General features: G+C 49.8%; 1 protein-coding gene across 1 annotated transcript in view; it reads left to right on the top strand.

Moving 5' to 3' along the window:
- CAMTA1 (calmodulin binding transcription activator 1) overlaps positions 1 to 25,566 on the top strand; it is a 1,380,526-nt gene that overhangs the window by 1,169,331 nt on the left and 185,629 nt on the right. Inside the window, exon 7 of the mRNA XM_006885914.1 lies at positions 15,224 to 15,377. Within this exon, the coding sequence (XP_006885976.1) occupies positions 15,224 to 15,377 (154 nt within the window). The remainder of the gene's footprint in view (positions 1 to 15,223; positions 15,378 to 25,566) is intronic.

The following is a 25,566-nucleotide window of genomic DNA, read 5'->3' as shown; positions in this document are numbered from 1 at the left end:
ATGATATCTCATAGTTGTTTTAATTTGCATCTCTCTTAGGGCTAGGGATTTTGAGCATTTCTTCATGTGCTTGTTAGCCATCTGAATGTCGTCTGCGGTGAAGTGCCTGTTCATATCCTGTGGCCATTTTTGGCCCCAGGTCATTCACACCTTTCTAGGATGAGCTTCTTCTGTTGTCAGCAACATTTTTGAGCCAGTGGCTTCCAAGTACCCCAAGCATCATCCCTGACTTTGGCTAGCTGCAACTGAGACTCATCAGCCTCCATGTATTCTATTGATATTTCCTAGCCTCAACCCAAAAGCGTGATATTCCATCAGCTGTTACTGAGGAGAAGATAAGTAGTTTCTTCCCATGTGATTTACAGCCTCTGAAAACCCACTAGAGGGTCAGCTATGAATTGGCTCCAACTCAGTGGGAATGAGCGCGAGACAGAGCCTTGCCAAAAGCCCTGGCTGTTTAGTTGTTAATTGCTCAACTGCCACAGAAAGGTTAGCAGTTCAAACCCACCTGCTTTCTGAGAAAGGAGGATGTGTCCATCTGTTTCTGCCAATTAACAGGATTGAAAACCCTGTGGAACAATTCTAGCCGGCCCCTCTAAGGCCGCTAAGAGTCAGAATCAACTCGGCAGTCACGAGTAGTCCCTTGCCTCCCACTTCCTCCTCACTGGCATCTGGTGGTCTCTCCTCCACCCTCTAATAGGCCTGCATGAGATTATTTCTCGCCTGGTCACAGAGGACGTGGCACATTGTCAGCCGTAAGCGTTGGGTCTCATCAGCAAACATTGGAATGTTATCGGGCATTTCTTCCTCCAGATAATTGAAAAGGATTTTCAATCATGGAGGCCTGGCTGCCTCAATCTCCCTCTTTGTATTTGCTCAGCCAGAAGTGTGCTCACATTTCCTTAGCCCAGGGAGTGTCCAGGCGGGGACAAACTTGGGTCCAGAGCACCAGGCTAGGCATCTGAGATACTGAACTGGTAAAGCAGAGGTAGGGCTGGACTCCTGTGCTGGCCTGTAAGATGTTTGTGGCACGGCTAAGGTCATTAGTGTCTCCGGTCCTCAGTGGTCAGGACACCAGAGGTCAAGTGGACCCTGGTAGGGTATAGAGTGAAGGGTGGAGGGACAACTTGGTGGGGGACCATGACTGCAGCAGAGCAGCTGTTCCATGGGGACAGGTGAAGGGCCTCAAAGTTGGGAGTTGGGAAGTTAGGGGAAAAGCAAAGAGAAAGAGAAAAGAGGAGGAATGGGCAGATGACTTTCCATGTCCTCAATCTATGATAATGTACTCTCCCCAGCTACGTCTATCTTGGATCTTTCAGGAGCCATTGGGTAGAAGCTTCTGGAAAGTCTAAGCAAATTATGTATTCTGGCCCCTTTTAAATCACATGCATCTGCTCATAGTAAATTGCCCTTCACTCCAATGCTTCAAATTCAGGATGGGCCAAGGCCTGCGAGGGTGTGGTCTGGTTTAGCTGGGTGGGGCTTCCCACTATAAGCTTCCCCCCGCCCCCTGAGTTGCCTAAGAGCTAAGGGGGCAGACCGAGCAGCCCCTAAGCCAGCATGACTCCTGGAACACCACACCGTGTAGAAACTGTTTAACTACATTCCCATGACTGGAAAATTCTGGTAACTCAGTAATAATAACAGCAGTGGCAGCAACAGCACTCAGCAATTATCCAGGGTTTTTCATCTTCAGACCACTTTACTCGCATTAACTAATTAAGTCTCCCAGCCTCCCTCCGAAGCAGGGAAGGGCTGCTGGCCCCAGAATCCCATGGAGTGCATGCTGGCTAAAGGAGGCAGCCGTCTGGAGGGACCGCTGGGTTTCCCCAGCTTGGCTGGCCTCGGTCCCCACTTGGACGAGGGAAGGAAGTCCCACTGGGTATCACACAGAGCATCTTCCTAGGATACAGGCGATTCCTGTGTCCCCTACCATGCTGTCCAGGAGTGGGGGTTCCCGGTGCCTAGCATGAGATGTGGGGCCCAGCTCCCAGAGAGCAAAGGGGACAGCTGAGCCTGCCTATTTCTGAGGACATGGAAAGTCCTCTTTCCATTCCTTCTTGTTGTGTTTTGTCGAGTCGGGATGAACTCATAGCTGAATCAGCGGGTTTGGGGAGGAGACTGCCCATCTTTCTCCTTCGGAGCAGCAAGTATTCGAACTGAGTACCTTTGGTTTCGCAGCATAACTCCTTACCACTAGGCATTCCTAATCTCTCCCTTTTTCTCCTTTCACAGAACCCTTAATGTGGGGGGCGGGGGCTGAATCTGTTCCAAATGAGCAGCTGCTGACTTAGGTCACTGTCCCTTGCCAGGCTGTCCATCCCACTCCAAACCCTCGATCCCATTCACGCCTTACCCCATAAGTGTCTTACCCACCAAGGACCAGAGACATCAGTGGCTTCAGACTGGTCCTGAGGAGTTTACAGATGACCAGCCTGGCTGCCTGGACCAGCTTTGTTCCCATTCACACACTCACTTGGGCCATTGCCCAGGGTGCTGTGGCAACACACAGCCCTTCCCCAGCTCTACCCAGTGAGCTCCATCTGTGGAGCCCCAGGGACCCTGCAGAGTAGAGGAGAAGCAGGGATGCAGGCTCTGAACTGAAGCCAGCCACCATGTTAATCTGTTAATCCCTTAATCCCGCGAACACACTTCCCTTTCTGTGAGCCAGGATGATAATGGTCCCAGCAACTGAGGTGACCTGCACAAAGGACTGGGCACACTGTTGACTGGATCTTCTGAAATCCAGGCTCCCCTAGAATCTCTGCTGGGGACACGTTCACGTGCCGGCTCCCAGGCTGTTCCCTTATACATCTAAAATTGACAGCAGGATGTAGCAACTCCCGGAGCATCCTTCCTGTCTGCAGCAGGAAAGAGCAGGCTGGAGGGAGCTGGCAGCTCTGGGAGGACAGAGCAGTGGGCACTCTGCCCACACCCTTCTCAGGAGTAGAGTTCTTGAGTTCCCTTCCATCCTGAGGCCTCAGCTCCAGGCTCTGGGTGGTTTGCCCTCCCTCCTGCCTTCTGGCAGCTCTCAGAGGCCAGGACAGGGGCCACCATGAAGTCTGAGCCTCCTTTCCTGTGGGTACCCAGGGATCCCTACCTCATACCTTTAACCAGGGCCAAGAGTGGCAGGTACCAAGCTTCCCAGGACAGATGGGACCCAGAAGGAAGAAGACCGCTCTGTCTTTAAGAAGAATGACCTCTCCTTCAGTCCCCAACACTGCCTGGAATTATCATTTATTCATTCCCTATAAATCCCTCTCCACTCTCTGCTGGCTTTGGGCTCCTGTGTTTGATATGCCTGCTTCCTGGTTTTAAGTGCCAGGCATAGGGATACTTCTTTGAATCAGGCTTTTTCAGGGGCTTCTGGAATCTGCATAAATGGGGCTCAGATGACAAATGCAATCATAAAACAAGCTAGTGGCCAGGACCACCATGCTGTTCCTCTCAGCTCTGCCCTCTCCTCCCGAGCAGGGACTTTGAGACTCACCTCCACTCAAGCAGCAAGTTGGGAGGTCCCTGCGTTCTTCCATGCTATCCTGACTTTCTACGTACTGTATACATTTTCACTATCACGCAGCCTCTCTCCTTCATTTTTCATGAGAACTGGCACGAGATTAATGATGGAGCCCAGAAGAAACGGAGCGCCACGCCACCCTGATTTATCGACCACTTAGCGTTGATGAAGCTGCAAACAAGAGTCAAACAGATGTTGCAGCTGCATTTTTCTTTATCAAAACCAACAGCTTTTTGCATTTTTAACCACTTCTTGGGCCTCTTTCCTGCTTACTCCACAGAAAGGGGTTCTAGATTGGGCAAGCTTCCCCTCCCTCCCACAGTGACCGAAGCACCCAGTTGTCCCATCTGCCGACCTGGGAATCACAAAGTTCTTGTTGCGGTGATTCAAGTCCCCTTGCTGGGTGTCGTAGGAGAGTTCACTGCTACACTCTCAGCTGATTCTACAAGCCCTGGAGTGGGCACAGGCAGGCAGGGATTGCCAAGGTTCAGCAGTGCCCAGAAAACTGAAATGTAATACCGCTCCCACCACCACCTCTCCACATTGAACATGTATTCCAGTAGGTGATGTCTGTGACTTTGCAGGTGAGCACGGCTGTGGGTCAGGCCCACCCGACAAGGCAAAGGCCAATCATACTCTTTTACTTGCCCCAAAGAGTGGTTCTTGCGCTCTTCCGGGGGAATTTTGTGCTATTCCAGGTGATACCCCCACCATCGCAGCTCCATCCTGGCCCCTCCTGCCCTGCGCTCTCACGACTCAGGATCCTGAAGGCACAGGGAGTGCAGAATCCCTCTGAGCTGGGCATCTGAGTTCATGGGGCTGGAAGAGAACCTGGCGTCTCCTTCATCCTCAGGGCCACACGCTGCTGCCCACTTGGGTCAGGCAGGAGCCAACCTATTCCTTCCCCCCTTATCTCTGCCACCCCTCTCAAGTCCATTTCTCTTTCCTCCTGTCCTCTTCCTTGCTGCTTCTCCTACCTCAGCCATGATCCGAGACAAGCCCTTCGGCTGCTGGTTCGGTCTCTGGGTGGTCCTTGTCTGGCTCTTCCTGTCTGGGCCTCTCTGCCAGAGATGCCTGTGGTCCTTGGCCCACCACAGCCCATCACAGGGGACCCCAGCCCAGCTTTGCCTGCCTGCTGCACCTCCAGGCTGCAAAGGGAGCTCAGCCCAGCTGTGCCAGCCCACAAATCTGGAGTGTTTGTGGCAGAAGCCACTGTATGATAATCCAGTTCAGGTGCCAGATTCCCATCTGCCGCCATACTGAGTGTCCCCACCATTACTGCTGTCTGCTGTTACTCAGAACAATTTTGTTTCCTCAGATCTCTAAACATCTGTTGTTGTGTGCCATCAATTTGGAACCGACCCATAGCTGACCCCTCGGCAGGTTTTCGGAGGCAGTTAATCACACAGGAGGAGATTGCCCATCCTTCTTCTGCAGAACAGTTGGTGGACTTGAACCCTGTACCTCCAAGATTGCAGCGCAGCTTCTTGTCACTAGGCCACCAGGCCCAGGCTATCACTATCATGCCCCCATTCCTGTGCCAATCACTTACCTCCCACCAATGTCCTCTCCCCAAAGCAGGGAAGCCCCCAAAGACCTCACCAGACTACAACACTCAGTCAGGGACTGAATCTGTTTGGTGGTTCTTCAAAATGTTAAATACAAAATGACCTTATAAACCAACAAATCCACATCTGGGTGTACATCCAAAAGACTTAAAGAGCAAGAACTCAGACTCTTGAACTTAACGTTCACTGCAGCACTAGCCACAACAGTTAAAATGTGGAGACAATCCAAGAGTCCACCAAGTTATTGTTATTGTTATTGTTGCTGTCAAGTCGACTAGGACTTACAGTGAACAATGGATCAGAACCTTGCCCCATCTTGTACCGTCCTTATTATCTCTGATATACTTGAACCCACTGTCACAGTCCCTATGTCAATCCATATCATTGAAGATCTTCCTCTCTTTAACCAGTCCTCCACCATTCCAGTCATAATGTCTTTTTCCAGGATTGACCTCTCCTAACAACATGCCCAAAATACATGCCTCACCATCCTAACCTCCAAGGAGCACTCTGGTTGTGTTTTCTCTAATCATGTTTGTTCTTTTAGCAATCCATGGGATATTCGGTATTCTCCAACAATACAGCTCAGAGGTGTCAATTCTCCCGTCATCCTTATTCATTGTCCACTCAGATGCATAGCAAGTGTTTGAAAAGACCATGGCTTGGACCAGTTGCACCTTAGTCTTTAAACTAACATTATGTCTCCTTAACACCTTGAAGAGGTCCTTGACAACAGATTTTTCCCCTATTGCCACACATCTTGTGGTACATCCATGTTGTTGTTGTTGTTGTTGTTATGTGCCGACAAGTCACTTGCAACTCATAGCAACCATATGCACAAAAGCCCTATACCCTACTCTATTCGTTGCCAATCTTACTGTCTCCGACACACCTATACCCGTTACCCCAGTGACGGAATCAATCCATCTCATCAAGGGTTTTCCTCTCCTATGCTGCCCCTCCACCCTCCCAAGCATGATGTCCCTCTCCAAAGACTGGTCCCTCCTTGGAACATGTCCAATCTATGTCAGATAAAGCTTCAGAATCCTTGCCTCCAAGAGCAGCCCAGCTTCACCCTCTCCAGGATGAACCTGTTTGTTCTCCTAGCAGTCCATGGTATATTCATTATTCCTCTCCAGCACCACAGCTCAAAGGCATCAACACTCCTTCTATCATCCCTAGTCATTGTCCAGCTCTCTGAAGCATAGCAAGTAATGGCAAAAACCATGGCCTGTATCAGGCGCACCTTAGTCTCCAGACTGACATTGTTGCTCCTCAGTACCTTGGAGAGGTCTCTGACAGCAGACTTATCACTCAGATAAAGAAAAACATAGCTCTGATTCAAGCTGCAGCCTGGATGAACTTTAAATGTTAGATTGAGACAGACAGTTGCCATCCAATCAGTTTCAACTTACGATAACCTAGGTACCACAGAACAAAACACTGTTCAGTCCAGTCTCATGTCATCCTCAAGCTCGCTGGTGTATCCAAGTCCGTTGTTTGGCCACTGTACTGATCCAGTTCACTGAGTTCAATATCACTAGCCCACTTCCAAGCACAATATCTGCCTCCAGAGATTTGTGATGCACCAAAGGCAAGTGTGTCATTCGTTGTCCATTATAATCCACAGGCTTCCGTTGATTGATTTTCTGAAGTAGATCACCAGACTTTTCTTCCTTGTAAACATGATGGTAAGTGGAAATAATCCAGGCACAAAAACAGTACTAATATCAAATGATCCCACTATATAAAATAGCTAGGGTAGGCAAATGCATGGAGGCAGAAAGTGGGCCAGAGGTTACCAGGGAGCGGGAGGGTAGAGCAGAACAGAAAGTTGATGCTTAATTAGTATAGTTCCTTTTTGGCATGATGAAAAGATTTTCGATATAAATAGTGGCGATGACGGCACAGCACTGAGTGTGAAGTGGTTGGTTATTATGTGCCATCATCAGAACCAACTCAGAGCTGACCCTCCAGTGGGCTTTCAGAGGCTATAATTGCATGAGAGGTGATTTCCCATCTTTCTCCTTCAGAGTGGATTTGAACCACCTGGCAAATACTATTGTTGTTGTTGTTATGTGCCGTCGAGTCGTTTGCGACTCATAACGACCCTATGTACAACAGACCTAAACCGTGCTCTATCCTGTGCCAATCTCATTGCCCCCAACACACCCATCCTGAGTACCCCAGTCACTGAATCAGTACACCTCATAGAGGGTCTTCCCCTCCTGCGCTGTCCCTCTATATTTTACCATAATTGGGGAGCAGGGCACTAGGACTGAGCTCCACATTTGAATGGGAAGCAAAATCTTTCATCCCAGCCTATTTCATTAACTCCCATCCCTCTGAATAGAATGCCCACTCCCAGGAAGAAGGAGAAATTTGACCAGAGAAGTCTTGGGTAGAGGGGAGAACAATGGGGCTGGTGCACATATATGGGCCAGGATTTTTTAGGAACTCTGAGACTCCACACAAAGCAGCACAAAATACCAGGCCAGGAGGAGGAGTGTCCAGAGGCTAGTGTCCAAGCAGGAGAGGGCTCCCAGGAGTCCTTGAAGGGTGCAGTTTACACTCTCAGCCACTAATCAAAAGGCTAGAAGTTCAAGCCTGCTCAAAGGCACCTTCTAAGATGAGCCTAGCAATCTACTTCGAAGATGTCTGCCATGAAAACCCTGTGGAGCATAACTGTGACACACGTGCAGCTGACATGAGTTGGGGTTGACTCCATAGCAACTGTTTGGTTTGGATTTGGATCATGGCTCCCTACAGAAGCGCTTGGGAGAGAAGGAGAACCATGTTTCCATTTGGAGATAAGGATCTTGAGGTGCCAGAGGGAGGGGTGGGATCTCCATCCATAGGAAAGAATATATATGGACTGCAGCAAGATTGAACAAACCTGTCCTGGAGGAAGTAGAGTTAGAAGTGAGCCTGGGGTCACTTTATCCCACATATTTCAGACATGTTACCGGGAGGCACAAGTCCTCAGGGGAGGACATCATGCTTCATAAAGAGAGGTGAGTTGGCAAAAAAAGTAGAAGACCCTCAAATGAGTTGGATTGATAGAGTGGCTGCAAGAATGGGCTCAGATATGGCAGCAGTTGTGAGGGTGGTACAGGGTTGGGCAGTGGTTCGTGCTGTTGTATCTGGAGTTATTGTGAGTCAGACCCTGGATGAGATGAATTGATACAGTGAATGGGGCAACGGGAATTGGTGTGTCAGAGGCAGTCAGACTGTCTCAGGACAGAGCAGGCTTCAGAGCTGTTGCATATAGAGTCACTGTGAGTCACAGGTGACTCAACAACACCTAACAACTACAAAAATACATCAATAACTGTGGTTCTTTTCTTTCAGAAGATTCTAGAACATCTCTGAGATTTCTTTTTCTTGACACTCACAGCACAGTCTACTCTCCTATTTCCTGCCCACTAGGTCTTTGACTAGGTGTCCTGGGATCTTTGGAGCTCGTGTTCTCTTGGGGGCAGGACAGGCACCTTCTAGCATCTTCCCATAAATTCCATAGACCAAGAGGAAGTCTTTTGACAAGTTCTCATACTTTGCTTCTCGAGCTGAATGGTGAGCCTCAGAGAAACATCAGAGTGACACAGGCTGGAGCAACAGGTCAGCTGGCTCCACTGATGTCAGCATACCTTGGAAGCCGCCTAGGGCTGGCCTTGGCTGTGGCCCACTCAGCCCAGCTGTCTAAGGCTGAGCCTGTCTCAGCCAGCAAAGTAGGTCACAGTGAGGCCCCACCCTGTCCTGAGCACTCCATGAACTGACACATTAGAATTCTAAGGCTAATATACTTTTCTGCCAAAAAAACATCCAATAAAATGTATAACTAATGAGTAAAATCACAATGTTGCCAGGAAGCAATGTATGCCCCAAATTTCCAAAAATACCTCAATCATGTGTCTTAAAATCAGACCTATGCCAGGAAGTCGTTTTTAATTCAGCTCTGAGTTTCAGCAGCAGGAACCCTATAGGCTACAGGATAGAATCCATTCTAAGTGAAGCCATTTGCTTCTCCATCTTCTAATCCTAAACCAGGCCTCCTGGGACCCTTGAGCCAGAACTTTCTGCTTTGTCAAAGGCCCAAGAAGCACAGGAAGGGGCTTCCTGATTGAGGGGAGCAGCATCAAAGCTGAATACCCAAGTCTGCAGTCATGTGTGTGGGGTCCCTGGACCACTGACTGGACTTGGGAGCCCCTGAAATGGAATGTTGATGTGGTACAGTGGGGACATTTGTTAGGTGCGAGATGAGACATCCACACCCACGGCTTTTATCAGCATCTCAGAGAGGCCTCTGACCCATAAAAACTAAAGAACCTCTTATACCTTAATTCCTAGAACCTGTGTGGAGATAGTCTGCCCTTGCTTTCATAAACCCAGAAAACAGAAGCCAAACATTCGTACACAAGTCCTCTGAGAGTAAAGATGGTATATTCTAAGTCACCCTAATTAAATTCTAACCAGTTACCACCAATATGACTCCAACTCATGACAGCCTCATGTGTTCCAGAACAGACTGTGTACTGAGAAACCTGTAAGTTTTCAATCAGTGACTCATCTTTGAGCAGTCGACCACCAGGCCTTTCTTCCCAGGCACCTCTGGGTATACTCCAATGTCCAACCTTTCGTTTGACGACCAAGCACATCAACCATTGCACCACCACCCAAATACCCAAGCCAAACCCACTGTCATCTAGTGGATCTCAATTCACTGCAACCCTCTGGGGAGTTTCCAAAGCTGTACATTTTTATAGGAAAAAATTCTCCATCCTTCTCCCTTAGAACAACTGTGGATTTGAATTACCAACCTTTCTGTTAGCAGTCTAACATATAAACCAACCATGGATTTACTTACCACCCAGGGCATCCAAATTTGATTCTTTTACTTTTTTCTGGGATTTTTAAATTCATTTATTGTTGCACACTTTCCTCCTTCTCCCTCCCTTCCTCCTCCTCCAGTCCACTTTGCAATACAAACAAAAATGTCATACATATAATACCTAATAATATACAAACTGTGGCTGACTCTGAGAAGAATGGGAATCCCAGGACATTTGATTGTATTTATGTGAACCTATACTTGGACCAGGAGGCAGTCATCATAACAGAGCAAGGAAACATTGCTCAAAATCAGGAAGGGTATACACCAGGGGTGTATTCCATCTCCATACCTTTTCAATCTATATGCAGAACAGATCATCTAGGAGGCAGAGCTGTATGAGCAAAGATGTGGCATCAGGATTGGAGGAAGAATCATCAACAACCTACAGATGACACAACCCTACTTGCTGAAACTGAAGAGGACCTTGAAGCTCTTGCTGCAGAAGATCAAGGACTGCAGTCTTCAATATGAATTGAAGCGCAACTTCAAGAAAACAAAAATTCTCACCACTGGGCCAATTGGCAGCATCATGAGAGATGGTGAAGAGATTGAGATTGTTAACCTTAGTTTGCTTGGCTCCACAGTCAACACTCTTGGCACCAGCAGCTAGGAAATCAAGAGTCAAATTGCTTTGGGAAAGTCGGCTGTCAGGGACCTCTCCAGAGTACTGAAGAGCAACAACATAAGTCTGGAGGCTAAGGTGCACCTGATCCAGGCAATGGTCTTTGCAATTGCTTGCTATGTGTCAGAGAGCTGGACAATGACTAGATATGATAGAAAGAGAATACATGCCTTTGAGCTGTGGTGCTTAAGAAGAGTTTGGAATATACCATGGACTGCCAGGAGAACAAACAGGTTCATCCTAGAGAGGGTAAATCCAGGCTGCTCCTTGGAGGCAAGGATTCAGAGGCTTCATCTGACATACTTTTGACATGTTGCAAGGAGGAACCAATCCTTGGAAAGGGACATCATGCTTGGAAGGGGAGAGGGATGGAAAAAGGGAGGTCATCAATGAGACTGGGTTAATGAGAGTAGATGTGTCAGATACAGTAAAGTTGCCACAGGATAGAGTAGGTTTCAGGGCTGTCGCTATGAGTCACAAGCAACTTGACAGCACATAACAACAACAATATTCATTTCAGACAGTTCTTCCCCTTATCTGTTCTAATGCAGTGTTCACTATTTAACCAATCTTTTCATATTCTCCCCTCAACCCCCCCATGTCAGTACCATTTTATAATAGCAGTTGTTATTAGGTGCCATTGAGTTGAATATCACTCATAATGGCCCTATGAACAAAAGATCTTAACCATGTTCTACCCTGTGCCATCCTCACACTTCCTAACACACAAGAGCCTATTGCAGCAGTCACCATGTCAGTACACCTGAGGGTCTTCTGCTCCTTCATCGATCCTCCATCCTTCCCAGCATTATGTCCCTCCCCAAGGAAGAGCCCCTCCTAGCAACATACCCAAAGTATGTGAGGCAAAGACTCATCATTCTTCCTCTACAAGACATATCTGTTCTTTTGGCTGTCCCTAGGATGTTTAGTGATTTTTCTCCAACACCACAGCTCAAAGACGTCAGTTTTTCTGTCATCATTGTTCATTGTCTGGCTCTTAGATGCATAGCAAGTTATTGGGAAGAATAGGGCCTGAATCAGATGCACCTTAGTACTCAAACTGACATCATTATTCCTCAATAATTTGGAAAGGCCCGTAACTGCATATTTTTCTAGTACAGTGCATCTCCTTATTTCCTGACTGCTGGTACCAAGGATGTTAATTTTGGATCCAAGCAAGATGAAATTGTTTACAGTTTCAATCTCCTCTTCATCCGTCATGATGCTGCCTGTCGGTCCAGTGGTAAGCATCTTTGTTTTCTAGACACTGAGATGCAGTCCATTCCAAAGCCTGCATTCCTTGATCTTCTGCAACAAGTGCTTCAAGTCTTCCGCACTTTCAGCAAGCAAGGTTGTGTCATCCACATAACACAGGTTATTGATGAGTCTCCTCCAATCCTGATGCCACACTCCTCTTCATAGAATGCAGCTTCTTTAATAATTTGTTCAGCATACAGATTACATAGCTATGGAGAGAGAATACAACCATGACACCCTGTGTTATGCAGTATTTGTCCTTTTGTTTAGAGATATTTCACTCCACATAATGTACTCCAGGCTCACTCATGTAGTGTAATGTTTTATGAGTTCATTCCCCACACCAAATTCAATTCTTAAGAACGTGAACTGAGTGCCAACTCTTGTCTATATCTTTGCTGTCATCAATACGCGTCCATATCTCTGGATCTTCTCCATGTGCTTGAAGAAATTATTTAGATATACAGACTATTAAGATACAAACCTAAATGCCATCAAGTGAGATATCAAGGAAGTCTTCCTGGAGGAGGTGGCATGCTGGTCCTCCAAGTATAGCAGCAGGCTGGTTGATTATTAAAAAAAAAAATGGAGGGTGAGTCCTGCAGGCAGAAAGTAGGGCTTCCCAGGAAAGGGGAGTGGTGCCTGGATTGGGGATTTCCCTGCTCGGTGAGTGAGGAGGGCCTGTGCTCTGTTGTCCCCACCCATTCATTCTTGACCTCCCAGGGCCCTTCCTAGGAGCTGGCTGCTCAGGGAGGCCAAGGGCAAGGGAGGCACACATGGGCTTCCTTGTGTTTACTTACTAATCTGGAGTGAACAGTTTTATGTTATTCATCACAAGATGTCATGAAACTGAAGTGACTCCATTCACTACAGAGCAGAAAGGAGCCTGTGCTCACCTTGCTCGTTAGGGACTCCTTCCCTGGGAGGGGCTGTCAGTGTGAAAAGAGACTGTGAATCTGTAGGAAGGTGTTGTGGGGTTAGGGGCGAGACAGATGCCAGCTGTGCCCAGGAGTAGAATCTCTGATGTGGTGAAAAGTCGTGAAATTGTGCACTCTGGGTTCGTAAATAAGCACAAGTAAGCCTGTGCTTACCTTGCTTCTTGGTAATCCGACCCTGACACGACAAGGGGGCAGACAGCTGCAGCCCTTTTATCTCCTGGTGTCTGACATCCAGCTCCAGATTCGCACTCCAGGAGCCTGGATGAGAGGGAGCTCCAGGAGCTTGCTGGCCTCGCAGCCCTTTGATCCTCACTCTGTATCCTTCCACAGTCGTCCCTGCCAGGTGGAGGGGAAGGGGCTGCTCTGCACACAGCCCCCAGGGAGCTCAGCCTGCTCATCTGCAGGACGGGTGAGGGGCTGGGTCCTGGAGGATCACCCCATCTCTCCGGGCTACCCTGTCCATGCAATGAGCATCAAAAACCTACCCACTTCTGGGGCATACAGCGGGGGTGGGATAAAATGAGAGGTGGGATTGCACTAAACTGAGCAAAATGAGGCCACCAGCTGCCTTGGCAGGACCTGAGGTTGGAGTTGCAGCCCTGGCTCCCAGCCCTGGCTTCATCCCTCGCAGGCACTGAGTTCTCGTGGAGGGAGGACCTTTTGCTGTCCCCCTGGGATAGGTGAGGGTCCACGCCCTGGCCTGCCTGGTCCAGCCTGCTCCTTGGCCCGAGCAGGCACCAGATGAGGTAATGGCTGCAAAGTGCTTCAAAAAGAATAAAGTGCCGCGGCGATGTCAGGGATTATCATTATTATTAAGGAGCGTGATTACCGAAATCCAGAAAAGCTGCCATTAACGAACAGGCTCCTGTTCGTGTTGATTTAATTTCCTGGTTAACTGAGCGTTGGCAAGGGGGGAAAACCGCTACGTTTCAACCCTTATTGAAAATCTTTTTGAATTATGCCGTTTCCTTTCTTGCACTGGTCATGGTATCGTCTTGAATCTTAATTTATTAATGGATTGATTCATTCATATGTTCATTTTTCACTCTTGCTCAAACCAGATCCAAAAAAGGCAGTTGTGGGCACAGCATCCTTCACGCCTGGGGTCTCAGTGCACCTACCCCAGGACCAAGAGGGGAACTCAGAGGAGTCCACTGGGCAGGAAAAGCCATATGGCCTTGCAAGTGGTTTTCCCTGTTGTTCTCTGTGGCCTCTTGATGTATTGTCATAGGAAAACACGTGGTCCAAGAAATACTTTCACCCCTGGTAGAAGGGTTAAGCCAGGTTTTTCTGAGTTTATCCAAGTGTCATCTATAAAGTGACATGATGGCTTTTGAACAGACGTGGTATGGCCAAATGAGCCTTCCAGACAGTCATAGAAATATCACATGCTCCCTGCTTCAAAGCTGCCGAGCTCCTCAGCGCACTGGGCAGCTTAGGGTCAGAGCTGGTGGCGGGCAGATAGGGACAGAGGCCACTTTGAATTGAATTGGATGAGAAACCCTTGTTGGCTGCTGCCACACCAATCCCAATTCATAGTGACCCCACTGTTACAGAGAACCACCCCAGAGTTTTCTGGGCTGTGATCCCTATGGACACAAATCTTTAAGTCTTTCTCCCACAGAACCTCGAGGTAGCTTTGAACCACCAACCTTTGGGTTCGCAGCCAAGCACTTATCCATTTCACCAGAGTAACGGGTGTACCCATTTCGATAGAAGTATTTCAGGGCAAAACTGTGCCTTCAAGACTTCAAACCAAAGGTTCTTGTCACAGAACCTTTAAACTCCAAGGAGGTCTCGGGGAGGAAGGGAGATCTGGGGGGAGGAAGGAGGCAAAGTCCAAAGGTGGCACGTAGAAGAAAATCCCAGATGTGGCAACTTGTGCAGGCAGCAGCAAGTTGAAGGGCAGCACATGGCAGCTTGGCCTCTGGGGATGCTGGGTCCTCTGGAGAAGGCAGAGTGGCGATACCCATGTTTCCAGTGACCGTGAAAAGGAATCATGGGTAAAGAAAGAGGCAGGCACATGCTGGCATGTGGCTGTTGGCATTAGGTCTTGTGTGTTGGGCCGAAAATGCAGTGTGGTTCAGCTGGTTTTTAGCTTCAGATGCTAAAGTGATCTACCTGTGTTTAGAACAGGGGGTCTGCGATAAGGCAGTTTGGCTCCCAGGGGACATCTGTGATGGCTGGAGACATTTCTGGTTGGAGCAACTTGGAAGGGGGACTGTTGCTGGCATCTAGTGGGCAAAGGCCAGGGATGCTGTTGAATGTCTCTTTAAAGCACAGGACAGAGGAAAGAGAGCTGGCTCCAAATGTGGACTCGGAATGGGGGAGACTCAGACTCTCCCTGGACCTGACGGGGGAGCGAAGGGGCCCAGGCTGGGATGGGTTCTGTGCTGCCCTCACGATACCAGTGTCTGTCTCTCCTTCCAGAACCCCGACATCGTCCTGGTGCACTACCTGAACGTGCCAGCCATCGAGGACTGCGGCAAGCCCTGCGGGCCCATCCTCTGCTCCATCAACACCGACAAGAAGGAGTGGGCCAAATGGACGAAAGAGGAGCTCATCGGGCAGCTGAAACCCATGTGTGAGTAGCCAGCAGCCTGAGCACCCTGGACAGTGACCCGATCAGCCTCACCCAGGCAGGGCCCCAGGTCCTCTGGGCACCCCTTTCCACACAGATGACACTGACACACAAACTCTAAGCCAAACCCCACTGGGTAAGGCCCAGTCCCACCCCAGCTTTCATCTGATGCTCAGACCTCCCTGTTCAATCACAGGGCCCAAAATGCCAATCCCCTACTGCAGATGCGCTCTGGTGGCTTAGAGGTTAAGGAGTTGTACTTGTAACCCAAAGACACACAGGTTCTAATCCACCAGCTGCTCCATGAGAGAAAGATGGACTGTCTGCTTCAGTGTGATTTACAGCCTCTGAAAACCCATGAGGAAGTCAGCTGTGCGTCAGCTCTGACTCAACAGTACACAACATACCGCAGAAGGGAAAAGTGAGGTTCAAAGGAAGAAAGCAGTATGGGCAAATATGCACCAAGGGAGGGGACGATTCAGCATTGTGGTCCTGGACCGTAGGCAGGCGGTGGGAGTGCAGGAGGTGGACGACAGGGAGAGGAGCAGGGGGCTGGCCGAAGCTGGCCCCCTTCCTCACTTGGCCGTCTGCGCCCAGCTCTGGGTTCTGCCGCTGCCTCCCGGACACAGGGCTGCCTTGGCTCCCAGGCTGGGTGGCAAATGGATGATGGTAATTGAGCTGGATTTCATTTTGTCAGCAAAGTGATGCTTTCAGAAGCATCTGTCAGGTGCAAACCACTGAATGCAAAATGCCAAATGAGTCCAGAAAGCAGCGCCGGTGCCTCATTTCCATGGACCAAGGATCTGGAGGCGGCCTCGGGGCTGTGGTGCCTCCTCTGCCTGCTGGGCAGCTGGGCTCAGGAAGAGCAAGGGTGATCTGCTGGGCCCAAGAACAGGGCATCAGTGCTGGACGCAGACCTGGGGGCCAGCTGTGGAATGCTGATTCTTGGCGCAAAGACCTATTGTTCCTCAACCTCAGAGACCAGTGAGGGGACGCTTGGAACCACTGGCCCCTAATTGATTGGGCGGGAGGGAAAGGGCTGATGGGCCCTACACTCTCTAAGGTGGGGCAGGACAGAGAGTATCTGAGCTGTATCTGTCCAGACCAGCTGACCCTGAAGGTACCTCCAGGGCTCAGGTTAGGGGCTCTCTCCTCCAGCCTCCCAATTGGATCATGTGTCAGAAAGACAAAGGGAGAGCCCCTAAAACAGCAGACTAGGTAGGCTGAACTGAGGTCACCATATGCCAGCTGCCTTTGGAAAGACTCTGGGCAGCTTGACCTCTGTGCTACTGCCCAGAACCTACAGCCAGACAGCCCAGGGCCTGCCAGGCCCCGGCCATTCCAGTAAGATCTTCTGAACTGCAGTGCTGACCATGCCCATCTGTGTCGGACGCCCCCACCCAGATAAAAAGAGCACCCCCACCAGTGGGCCCCACACCTCTGCAACCTCAGATTCTGCATCCAGTCACATTCAAACATTTCAGTTCCTCTGCCCGACCCGGCTTCTCCCTTACACCCTCTTGTGTGCCCCCCCTCCTCCGCACCCTTCCTTCACTCTCCTCTGTCATTCTCCTGCACCCTCCCTCATTGCTCCCCTGCCTCTCCCCACCCCTTTCACTACCCTTATCATCTGCTCTACACCTGCCCCCTTCAGTCTTTCAGTTCTCAGCCCAAACATTTTTTTTTCTTCTTTTTTTTTTACCCACTTACTGCCTCTGGAGCCTCTTCCAAGCCCCCCTGGGGCAGACCCTCCCATATCTAACTAGAAGGGGCTGTGCAGGCCTCTCCAAATTCTGCAGAGTATTCAGAAATCAGGAAACACCAGAGCAGACACCACATGAGCCCTACCAGCCTCTGCTGCCCAAGGACCCAGCACAGGGTCCATCACAGCTCCAGGCACATGGAAGGCCCACGAAGTTTACAGCCAGATGAATGGGAAGTGACTGGCCCAACTTTAGTCCACTCCCCTTAGGGGCCAGTGGAATGGCAAAAGTCTCCAGTGTCCAGACCCACAGGGGGATCCTCAGGGGCTCCGCTCCAAGGTTAGAGGCCCAGAGCACTGGGGTCAGAAGCACTCAGAACCACCTGCTTATCTCATCCCAATGGGCAGAACATTTACTGCACAGCATCCATCCCATACCCCCCCAAGGCCTGCTCCCACTTCCTTACTGTGATTCTGATGTCCCCGCCGCCAAGCCTGTTCCCACTTCCTTACTGTGATTCTGATCCCTCCTGGCCGTGGCACTGGGTTTCCTGCCCCAGGCCCTGCTCACAGTTGCTCTGCAGCAGGGCCTTGGCTGGGCCAAAGCAATGATTGTGATGACAATGGACAATTAGGCCAGGAGGTGGGCACTCATCCTGAATCTGTGGCCACCGCACTGTGTGACACTAAGCCCATCACTCACCCATCTGCACCCCAGCTCCCCTTCTATAACATTGGAGAGAGAATCTGAGGTCTGTTCTCTGACACCAACATGTCAGCCAGCTCTGCAGGGCCCTGCTCAGAGTCTCCATCTCTGTTTGGTCTCCACACACAGAGGCCAGGGTCAGGGAAGCCAGTACCTTGGAGCCACTCCATGTGATCGGGTTCATTCTGGTGATTCTACCTCCAGACTTTCCCTCCATAGGAGGAGATACCCAGGGTGGAAGCCAGGTCCTTAGGGAGACTTCCAAAATAAGGCCCCTGAAGGAGAACTATTGCTTTGAAAGCGTGGCCAGGCACACCTGCACCTCCTCACACTCCATATGGTTCAAGGTTTGAGAGGGGAGCCCTTTCCCAACGCCTGTCTTCAGTGGTCATTCTTGAGTGTCGTTGAGTCAGTTATGACTCATAGCAACCCCATGTGACAGAGCAGACCTTCCCTACGGGGTTTCCTAGGTTGACATCTCCAGAGGAACACATCTCTAGGTCTTTATTTTTCCCCAGTCAGTCTTGGCGTTCACAGCCAGGCATGTCAGCATTGCATCCCTGGGGCTCCCTACATCTTAGCTTTGAGAGCAAGTTTTCTTCTTGGCCTCTCACAAACTCCCAGCCCTTCTTCTTGGTTCAGACTCCAAGGAGTTCAAGCTCCATTTGCAAATTAGGGGTCCCCATCCACATAGCTAGGGAACAACCTCATCCCCAGCTTGATCCCAGAAAAATCTCCAGAGGTGGCCCCAACCAAGGGCATGTTCCTGAGGGGAGCCTTTTGAGAGGGTCACTGTTGTCAGAGCACCTGGGCTCCCCGAATCCAACCCTCCCAGACAACAGGTGCTGGCAGCCCTTCTCCCATAAGCCACCCCATCATCACCATGTTCCCTGTGTCCCCCATCCTTTAATTTGCCTGCTTCCTTTTCCTCTACTCACTGCCTCTCTTCCTAGACATGTAGTGCCCCAGAAAACCCACCGTCCCCCAGCCTGCCCTGATGCCCCCTCCTGGATGGGTGGGGACCTGGAGTTCTGGGAACCGCAGGGGATGGGAGCCAGGCCTGAGCCAGGCTCAGGTGTTTAACCGGAAGGACTGTGAGAGCCGCTTAAAAAATCTGCAGTGCATCAAGAAAATTATGTAAAACCACAACAAACTCCCCATAAATCTAATAACACTTGGCTCGCCAGTGTCTCGGGAGGGAGCACGGAGCCGCGTGCAATTACTCAGAGCGGGCACGGATGTGCAGGGCACGGGCAGGAGACACCCTGCCCAGGAATCAGGCTCGGGAAGCTCAGCTTCTATAAGAGCTATCGATTCAGATCAGGCTTGGAACCCACTTAGGGCAGCCGCTGAGCATGTTCGGGGGAGAGGGAACCGGGGGTGTGGGGGTGCCAAGAAGTGATCAGATCTGGTTCAAGAGTCAGGCCTGCCACCGAACGCTGGAGCCAAACACATTAGCTTCATCACATTTTCACATAAATCACATTCTTTCAAAGACTTCACAGTTTGATTTCCTGATGTTTCCAAATTTCTCTGCCCTACAGCAGAGTTGTCAGTGATTCAATCAAAATGTTGTGCTTATCGCGTGAAAAGGGGAATGCTGATCCAAGAACGGAGCCTTACCTGTGGCAGGATAAGGGGGGCTCATGGTTGCAAGATGGGGTGCCTTGGGAATCTCAGTAAACCAGACAAGTTCAGAGAATCCCCGAGATAAGAAACAAATGCAAAAATTAAGATGTCTGATAGCAGTTGCCAATGAGGCCCCAAAGATCTTTCCTGTCTTTTGTTATCTCATCTGCAGTAGTTAGATGTGTCCTCCTGCTGTAACAAAGATCCTGCTGTAACAGTTTCAGGGTTGACTACTAGCTCAAAGGTCAGTGGTTCAGGTCTGCCCATAGGTGCCTTGGAAAATAAACCAGGCTATCTACCTCAGAAAGGTCAAAGCTTTGAAAACCATGAGTCAAAATTAACTAACAACTATAAAATCCACAGAAAATAACAACAAATAAAATAGAGGTGTATTTCTTTTTCACATGGGCTTTCAGGGTTAGTAATTATGGCAGCTCCACAATGTCAGAGATCAATAACCCAGGTTCCCTCCAAATAGTTGCTCTGCTATTCTTAAACTGTTTTTTTAAATATTTGTTTGTTTTACTGTGGCCCAAAATGGCTGCTCAAGCTCCTGCCATCACAGTTGCAGTCCAGGCTTTGGGAACTTGGAGGAGAAAGTCAAGGGTGTAGTTCTTTTTAAGGAAATGACCCAGAAGTTTATTTAATCATATCTGCTCATGGGGCATTGAGGTCCCTGGCAATCCATGAGCAGTGAGCCCCTATAGATATTGAAGGGAAGCTCATATCGCATATTTCATTGTCCAAAAGGAGAGAGAGGACATAGCTCCTTGAGATGCTGGCATGTTAGGCAGAGTGGAGAAGGGACTGGGGTGTGGCCAGCAGGGTGCCCATGGAAGGTTGAGACTGAGGAAATAGCAGCTAGTGCCCTAAAGGTGAGCCACATTTGGGATCAGGAAGAAGTAGGATCTCAGATTGTCCTGTTTCCCATCCCCAAGGAGTAGCAGGGATAGATCAAGTCATGGTCAGAAGGAGCCCTGAGATGGGGCGTGCAGGTACCCAAGGCTCTTAGGACCTCAGGCAGCTGATCAGCTCCCTCACAGCCTGGTGCCCCCTCCTGCAGGCCACACGTGAGAGCAGAGCAGGCTACCTGGGAGAGTGCCATCAACTGGGGAGTAGCCATCAGTAGCTACAGCTGAAGTTCAAGGGCAGAACCTAGGCCTGGCCATCCTGGTCTCTGAAGAAGCTCTAGACTGTTCATTCTCATGGAGAGGAAGAGGGTCAGATCCAGCCACCAAGAGCCAGGGACTTCTCAGGTGAGGGGCCAGCGTGAACTCCTGCTGCAGCTCCCAGGCCCTCCCACCCCTGCCCCAGCAAAGCCACCAAGGGCATTTGGGGATGGCAAAGGAGAGAAACCAGATTCATGAAGGCCTTCAAAACACAGAGCAGACCGGAGAGGGAGGAGACTCTGAAGATGCTGAGGGGACAGTGCTTAGGACAGCCTGACTCTCAAAAACCCAGTGGCCTTTCCCTGGGGCAGTGGCAAGTAACCTGACATCCAGGAGAGGAGATGGGGTCAGGTGGTCATCCTCCCTGCACGGTCACAAACACTGAACTTGAGATAACAACCTAGTCTTTGGAACCCATGTACATGGATAAGTGAGGCGTGGGTGCTTACAGGTCAGTCCCATCCTAACATACTTGGGCCATAAAGCTCTGCATGTGAACTGTCGGGGGCTGAGCCGAGGGCTCCGGGCACAGCTTCCATCTCATTGTGCTTACTTCGCTGGTCTCAGCTTAGAGCCTGGGTGTGAAGGGCTGAGTCTCCTTCCTCTGAGGGTCAGAATCCACAGAATGAACGTTATTTAACACATTTAACACTTCTCGTGGAAATTCTGGGGTCTGTTCCCATGGCCCTGGCCTGAGAGCACCAGCCTTGAACCTCACAACTCCCACAGCAAGAGGCTGGCTTTGGGCAGATGTGTCCTCACCTACCCGTCAACTGCTGAAAAAGAAGTGACTCTGAGTGGGGACAGTGGCCCAGCCAGTCTGCACCATAGACCTGCCAATGTGGCTGGAAGCTCGATCCTTGCCTGCCCAGAGCCACAGATGCTCCGAACCCTGTGTCTAGAAGTGTCTAGAACCTTCCACTCTCGGCTCTCCCTGTGAGTCCGTGTAGCAGGCAGACCCAGGTCCTGTGGAGTCGATCCGCTCTATCATAAGCTCGGAGCCCCTGTGACTTTCTCAGTGGCAGAAGGGGCAGGCCAGTGAGCAGCTCCCCCATCCAGAATGCATTCACAGCCCTTCACTGAGTGAGGGTCTTCTCCCAAGCAAGAGGGCCTCCACTTGGACACACTGGTCAACCAGGTGGCCTGCCAAGGCCTTCCTGCAAGTCTCTGAGCTGCTAAGAGATATGGGGCAACTCTACCCAGGTCACCTTCCCCAGAGTCACACTGCCCTCACCCCCAGGGTTCTCAGCAGAGCTGGGCAGTGAACTGGCAAGCTGGCTGGCTGGCTGGGGAGCCAATGTCACACCAGGGCCTCTACCCACATCTATGCCCACAGCACACGTATGGTTCCCCACACCTACAGACTTATACCTATGCTCACATATGCACACACACCACTGCCCTCTCCATCCACACACACACACATACACATGCAGGAACACCTGTGTGAGTATTGCTCAGGTCAGCATCCCCTCACCAACATCCTCTCCAGAAAAATCGCTGGGAGGTAGGGTCCTGGTGGGAGTGCAGCATCCCCTCATCCTAATGGTGGCCTTGCACAAGTCCGCAGAGCTCTCTGCGCCTTGCTGCCCTCCTTCATGTAAAGGGACCTGCCTCCAGGGCCACTGTGGCCATTAAATGGCACTAGTGCTAAGGAGCTGCACCACCAGTCCCAAGGCAGGCAGTGTGAACCTAGTACCTTCTCTGTGGGAGAAAGATGAGCGGTCTCTACTGTGTGGCTTACAACCTCTGAAAATCCACTGCAGGATCAACTAAGAGCCACTGCCAACTCAACAGCACAGAACAATAATAGCATGGATGAAAAGTCATTAGGTTTGAGACTGCTGTTGTATAAGGGAGCCTGTCTCTTTCCTGAAGTCGAGATCAGCGCCTTGGACACCAAGCCTGTGGCCAGCTCCATGCTGAGCATGGGCCCCTGAACGCCGAGTGGAAGTGGACAGGGATCAAGAAATCCAGCATCCCTTCCTCCATTCACCAGAGCTGGATTGTGAACCAATTTTGAGAATTCTTTTTCTGAGGTCAGCTCTAGGTTGATGTTGGGAAGAGCAGAAAGGCCAGCCTGGCCTCAGGGCTTCATAGTCTAATCCAGAAAGCAGAGCAAACAGGATGAATGTGGCAGCAAATGATGCCGAGTCTCCCATTCAGCTCTCACGACTGTTGAGTCAGGCTGACTCGTCACTGACCCTCCATCGGCCTCTCCAAGGCTGTAAATTACACAGCAGGTGATTGTCCAGCTTTATCCTATAGGGTTGCTGCTGGATTAGAGCCACCAGGGAGGCAGGACTTCGGGGTTCACAGTGTAACTCCCTGTGGACTGTGGCATCAGAGCTTCCAGAGTACACAGGGTTAAGGTGAAGTCATTGGCCTTGACTTCAAGAACTTAGAAATTGAGAAAATTGAGGCTGAAAATAGCCAGGGAGCTTTCCTGGAGAACAAAGACAGACTTGGCCTTAAGGGGTAGGTGAGCTGAGGAGAAAGATCCAGAGAGATGATCCCCAGAAGCTTTATGTGAAACAGCGTGAGGGAATGAACCATATTAGGAGCAAATGCAAACCTGTGGTGGTGATGCTGGGGTGATGTTTTAGGCTGAAAGAGCTTATTGAATATGAATAATGGGAGTAATATTAATGAGAGGTATAGGAGATAAAGTCCATGTCGAAGAAGGAGATGGATGGAAACTTGACTGAGTTTAGAAGGTAGGAGTGTTGTTGACTATGAGATGATAAAGGTCTTGTTCAGGAGAGAGTAGTGGCCACGTTGAGTATTGAGGATAGACGTGATGTTGAGTGTGAAAAAGAAGATGTGGTGTGTGGTGTGTTGTGTTGTGTTGTGTTGTGTTGTGTCATGCTGCGTTGTGTCGTGTTGGAAGGTGGCAGCTACATTGAGTATGAAGTGCTAGAGATCTTGTTGAGTATGAGAGGATAGATAGAGCCTTTGTGGAGTTTGAGCTGAGAATGCCCAAGCTGAGTCTAGGAATACAGACCATATTGAGTGTGAGAAAGGAGCCTCTGTTATGTGTGGAAGGGAATATGCGGCTTATTGGATAGAGCAAGGAGATTGAGTGTGGAGGGTGGAAGTCATGTTGAGTGTGTGTTAAGGGTAGAATAGAGCCCAGGCTGACGGCTAAGGGAGAGATTGTGTTCAACATGAGGGTTGAGGGGATCATGAATCTGTTGATGTAGTGGAGACCATGTTAGTAGAAAATAAGATTGTGTTGAGTTCAGGGACAGAAACTATGTTTAGTAGGAGGTGATAGAGACTATGCTGAGTGTGAGAGGACAAAGACCTTGTTGAGTATGAGCTGAAAAATGTTAAGTCCACGAGCAGAGACCAGATCGAGTATAAGGAGAAAGATAATGTTTAATGTGAGAGATGCCATGTTTAAGAAATCCCTCCCGTTGGCCTAAGAATCCCTTTGATGCCATGTTGATTGTGCTGGACGAGTGAAGTCCGTGTTAGTGTGGAAGTGTGTATGAGAAGATGGAGCCTTATTAAGAACAAACTGATAAGAGTCCATGGTGAATACAGGAGTAGGAACTATGTTTAGTTTGTAAAGGTGGATATTATATGGAATGCGGAGAATGGAGGCTATGTCAAATGTGGAATTTGACTATGATTTCACTATCATCACTCTTGGCACCAGCAGTCAGGAAATCAGAAATGAATTGCTTTAGGGAAATCTGCTGTTAAAGACCTCTCCAGAGTGCTGAAGAGAAAGGATGTCAGTCTAGAGATGAAGGTGCTCCTGATTGAGGCCATCATCTTCACAATTACTTGCTATGCATCAGAGAGCTGGACAATGATCAAGGATGACAGAAGAATTGATGCCTTTGACTTGTGGTGCTGGAGAAGAGTTGAACATACCATGAACTGCCAAGAGAACTAACTGGTCTATCCTGGAGTGGATGAAACCAAGCTTCTCCTTGGAAGCAAAGATTTTCAAGTCTTCATCTCACATACTTGAGCATCTCACCAGGAGTGACCAATCTTTGGAGAAGGATGTCATGCTTAGAAGGATGGAGAGACAGCACAGGAGAAGAAGACCCCAGATGAGATGGATTGACACAATAACTGGGGTAACAAAGGTAGGTGTATCAGAGACAGTGAGACTGGCTCAGGATAGAGCAGGGTTCAAAGCTGTTGTGCACAGGGCCGCTATGAGTTGTAGTTGACTTGATGGCACATAACAACCACCACAACATTAGGGTTCCCAGGAGACCCCCAATTCTTCCACCTTCTCAGATCCTTGGGCACCTGCTACATCTCAGTGTTTTCAGGAAGCAGGGTCTCAGTCAGCCCCTTCCCCACAAGCTCTTGGAAGGGACACTCTGGGCTCCCATGTATGTCAGACCACCACAGGAAAACCCTGCACGGTTTCGAAGGACATGAAGAGCAGAGCAGTGGTTGGGACTGCAGAGAAAATGAACCGCAGTAGACTGGTTAGAGGCCCCAGCCTCCTGTAGGTGCTCTTCCCTGCAGGTGCTCCTCCTGCAGGTGCCCCTCCTGCAGGTGCTCCTCCTGTAGGTGCCCCTCCTGCAGGTGTTCCTCCTGAAGGTGCTCGGGAGTCCTGCCATTGATGCACCTCGCCCCATCCTGTCAGGCCAACAGAACCCTCACCCTGTCCCCAGGCCTTTGCTGTCTGTCACTACCAAGTCCTTGGTGTGCACGTTCAATGCATCTTTTGTTTCCTCATAAATTTTCAGACAAAGACCAAAGAGCCAGTAAGGGAGGTGGGGGGTGTGTTTATTTGTTTTGCTTTTTTGCTTAGATTGTAATCCTGGTGATTATAGAATATCAAGAAGTAAAATCAACAAAGGCTTTCCTCTCCCGGCCCTTGGCCAATCCCAGTTCCTGGTCGATTAGCGCCACCTGGTGGCCAATAGTAGCAGACCAGCTCCAAAATGCGAGCCCCCAGGATTTCAACTTCCCAATCTGGCAATGGTGGGGCCTGCAGAGAAGGGCCAC

Source organism: Elephantulus edwardii, unplaced genomic scaffold (genome assembly GCF_000299155.1).
Source record: "Elephantulus edwardii isolate Elephantulus edwardi_28Jun2011 unplaced genomic scaffold, EleEdw1.0 scaffold00045, whole genome shotgun sequence".
In the NCBI taxonomy this organism is placed as follows: domain Eukaryota; kingdom Metazoa; phylum Chordata; class Mammalia; order Macroscelidea; family Macroscelididae; genus Elephantulus; species Elephantulus edwardii.
Note: the sequence above shows the minus strand (reverse complement) of the source record. Positions and strands in the feature narration are given on the sequence as shown.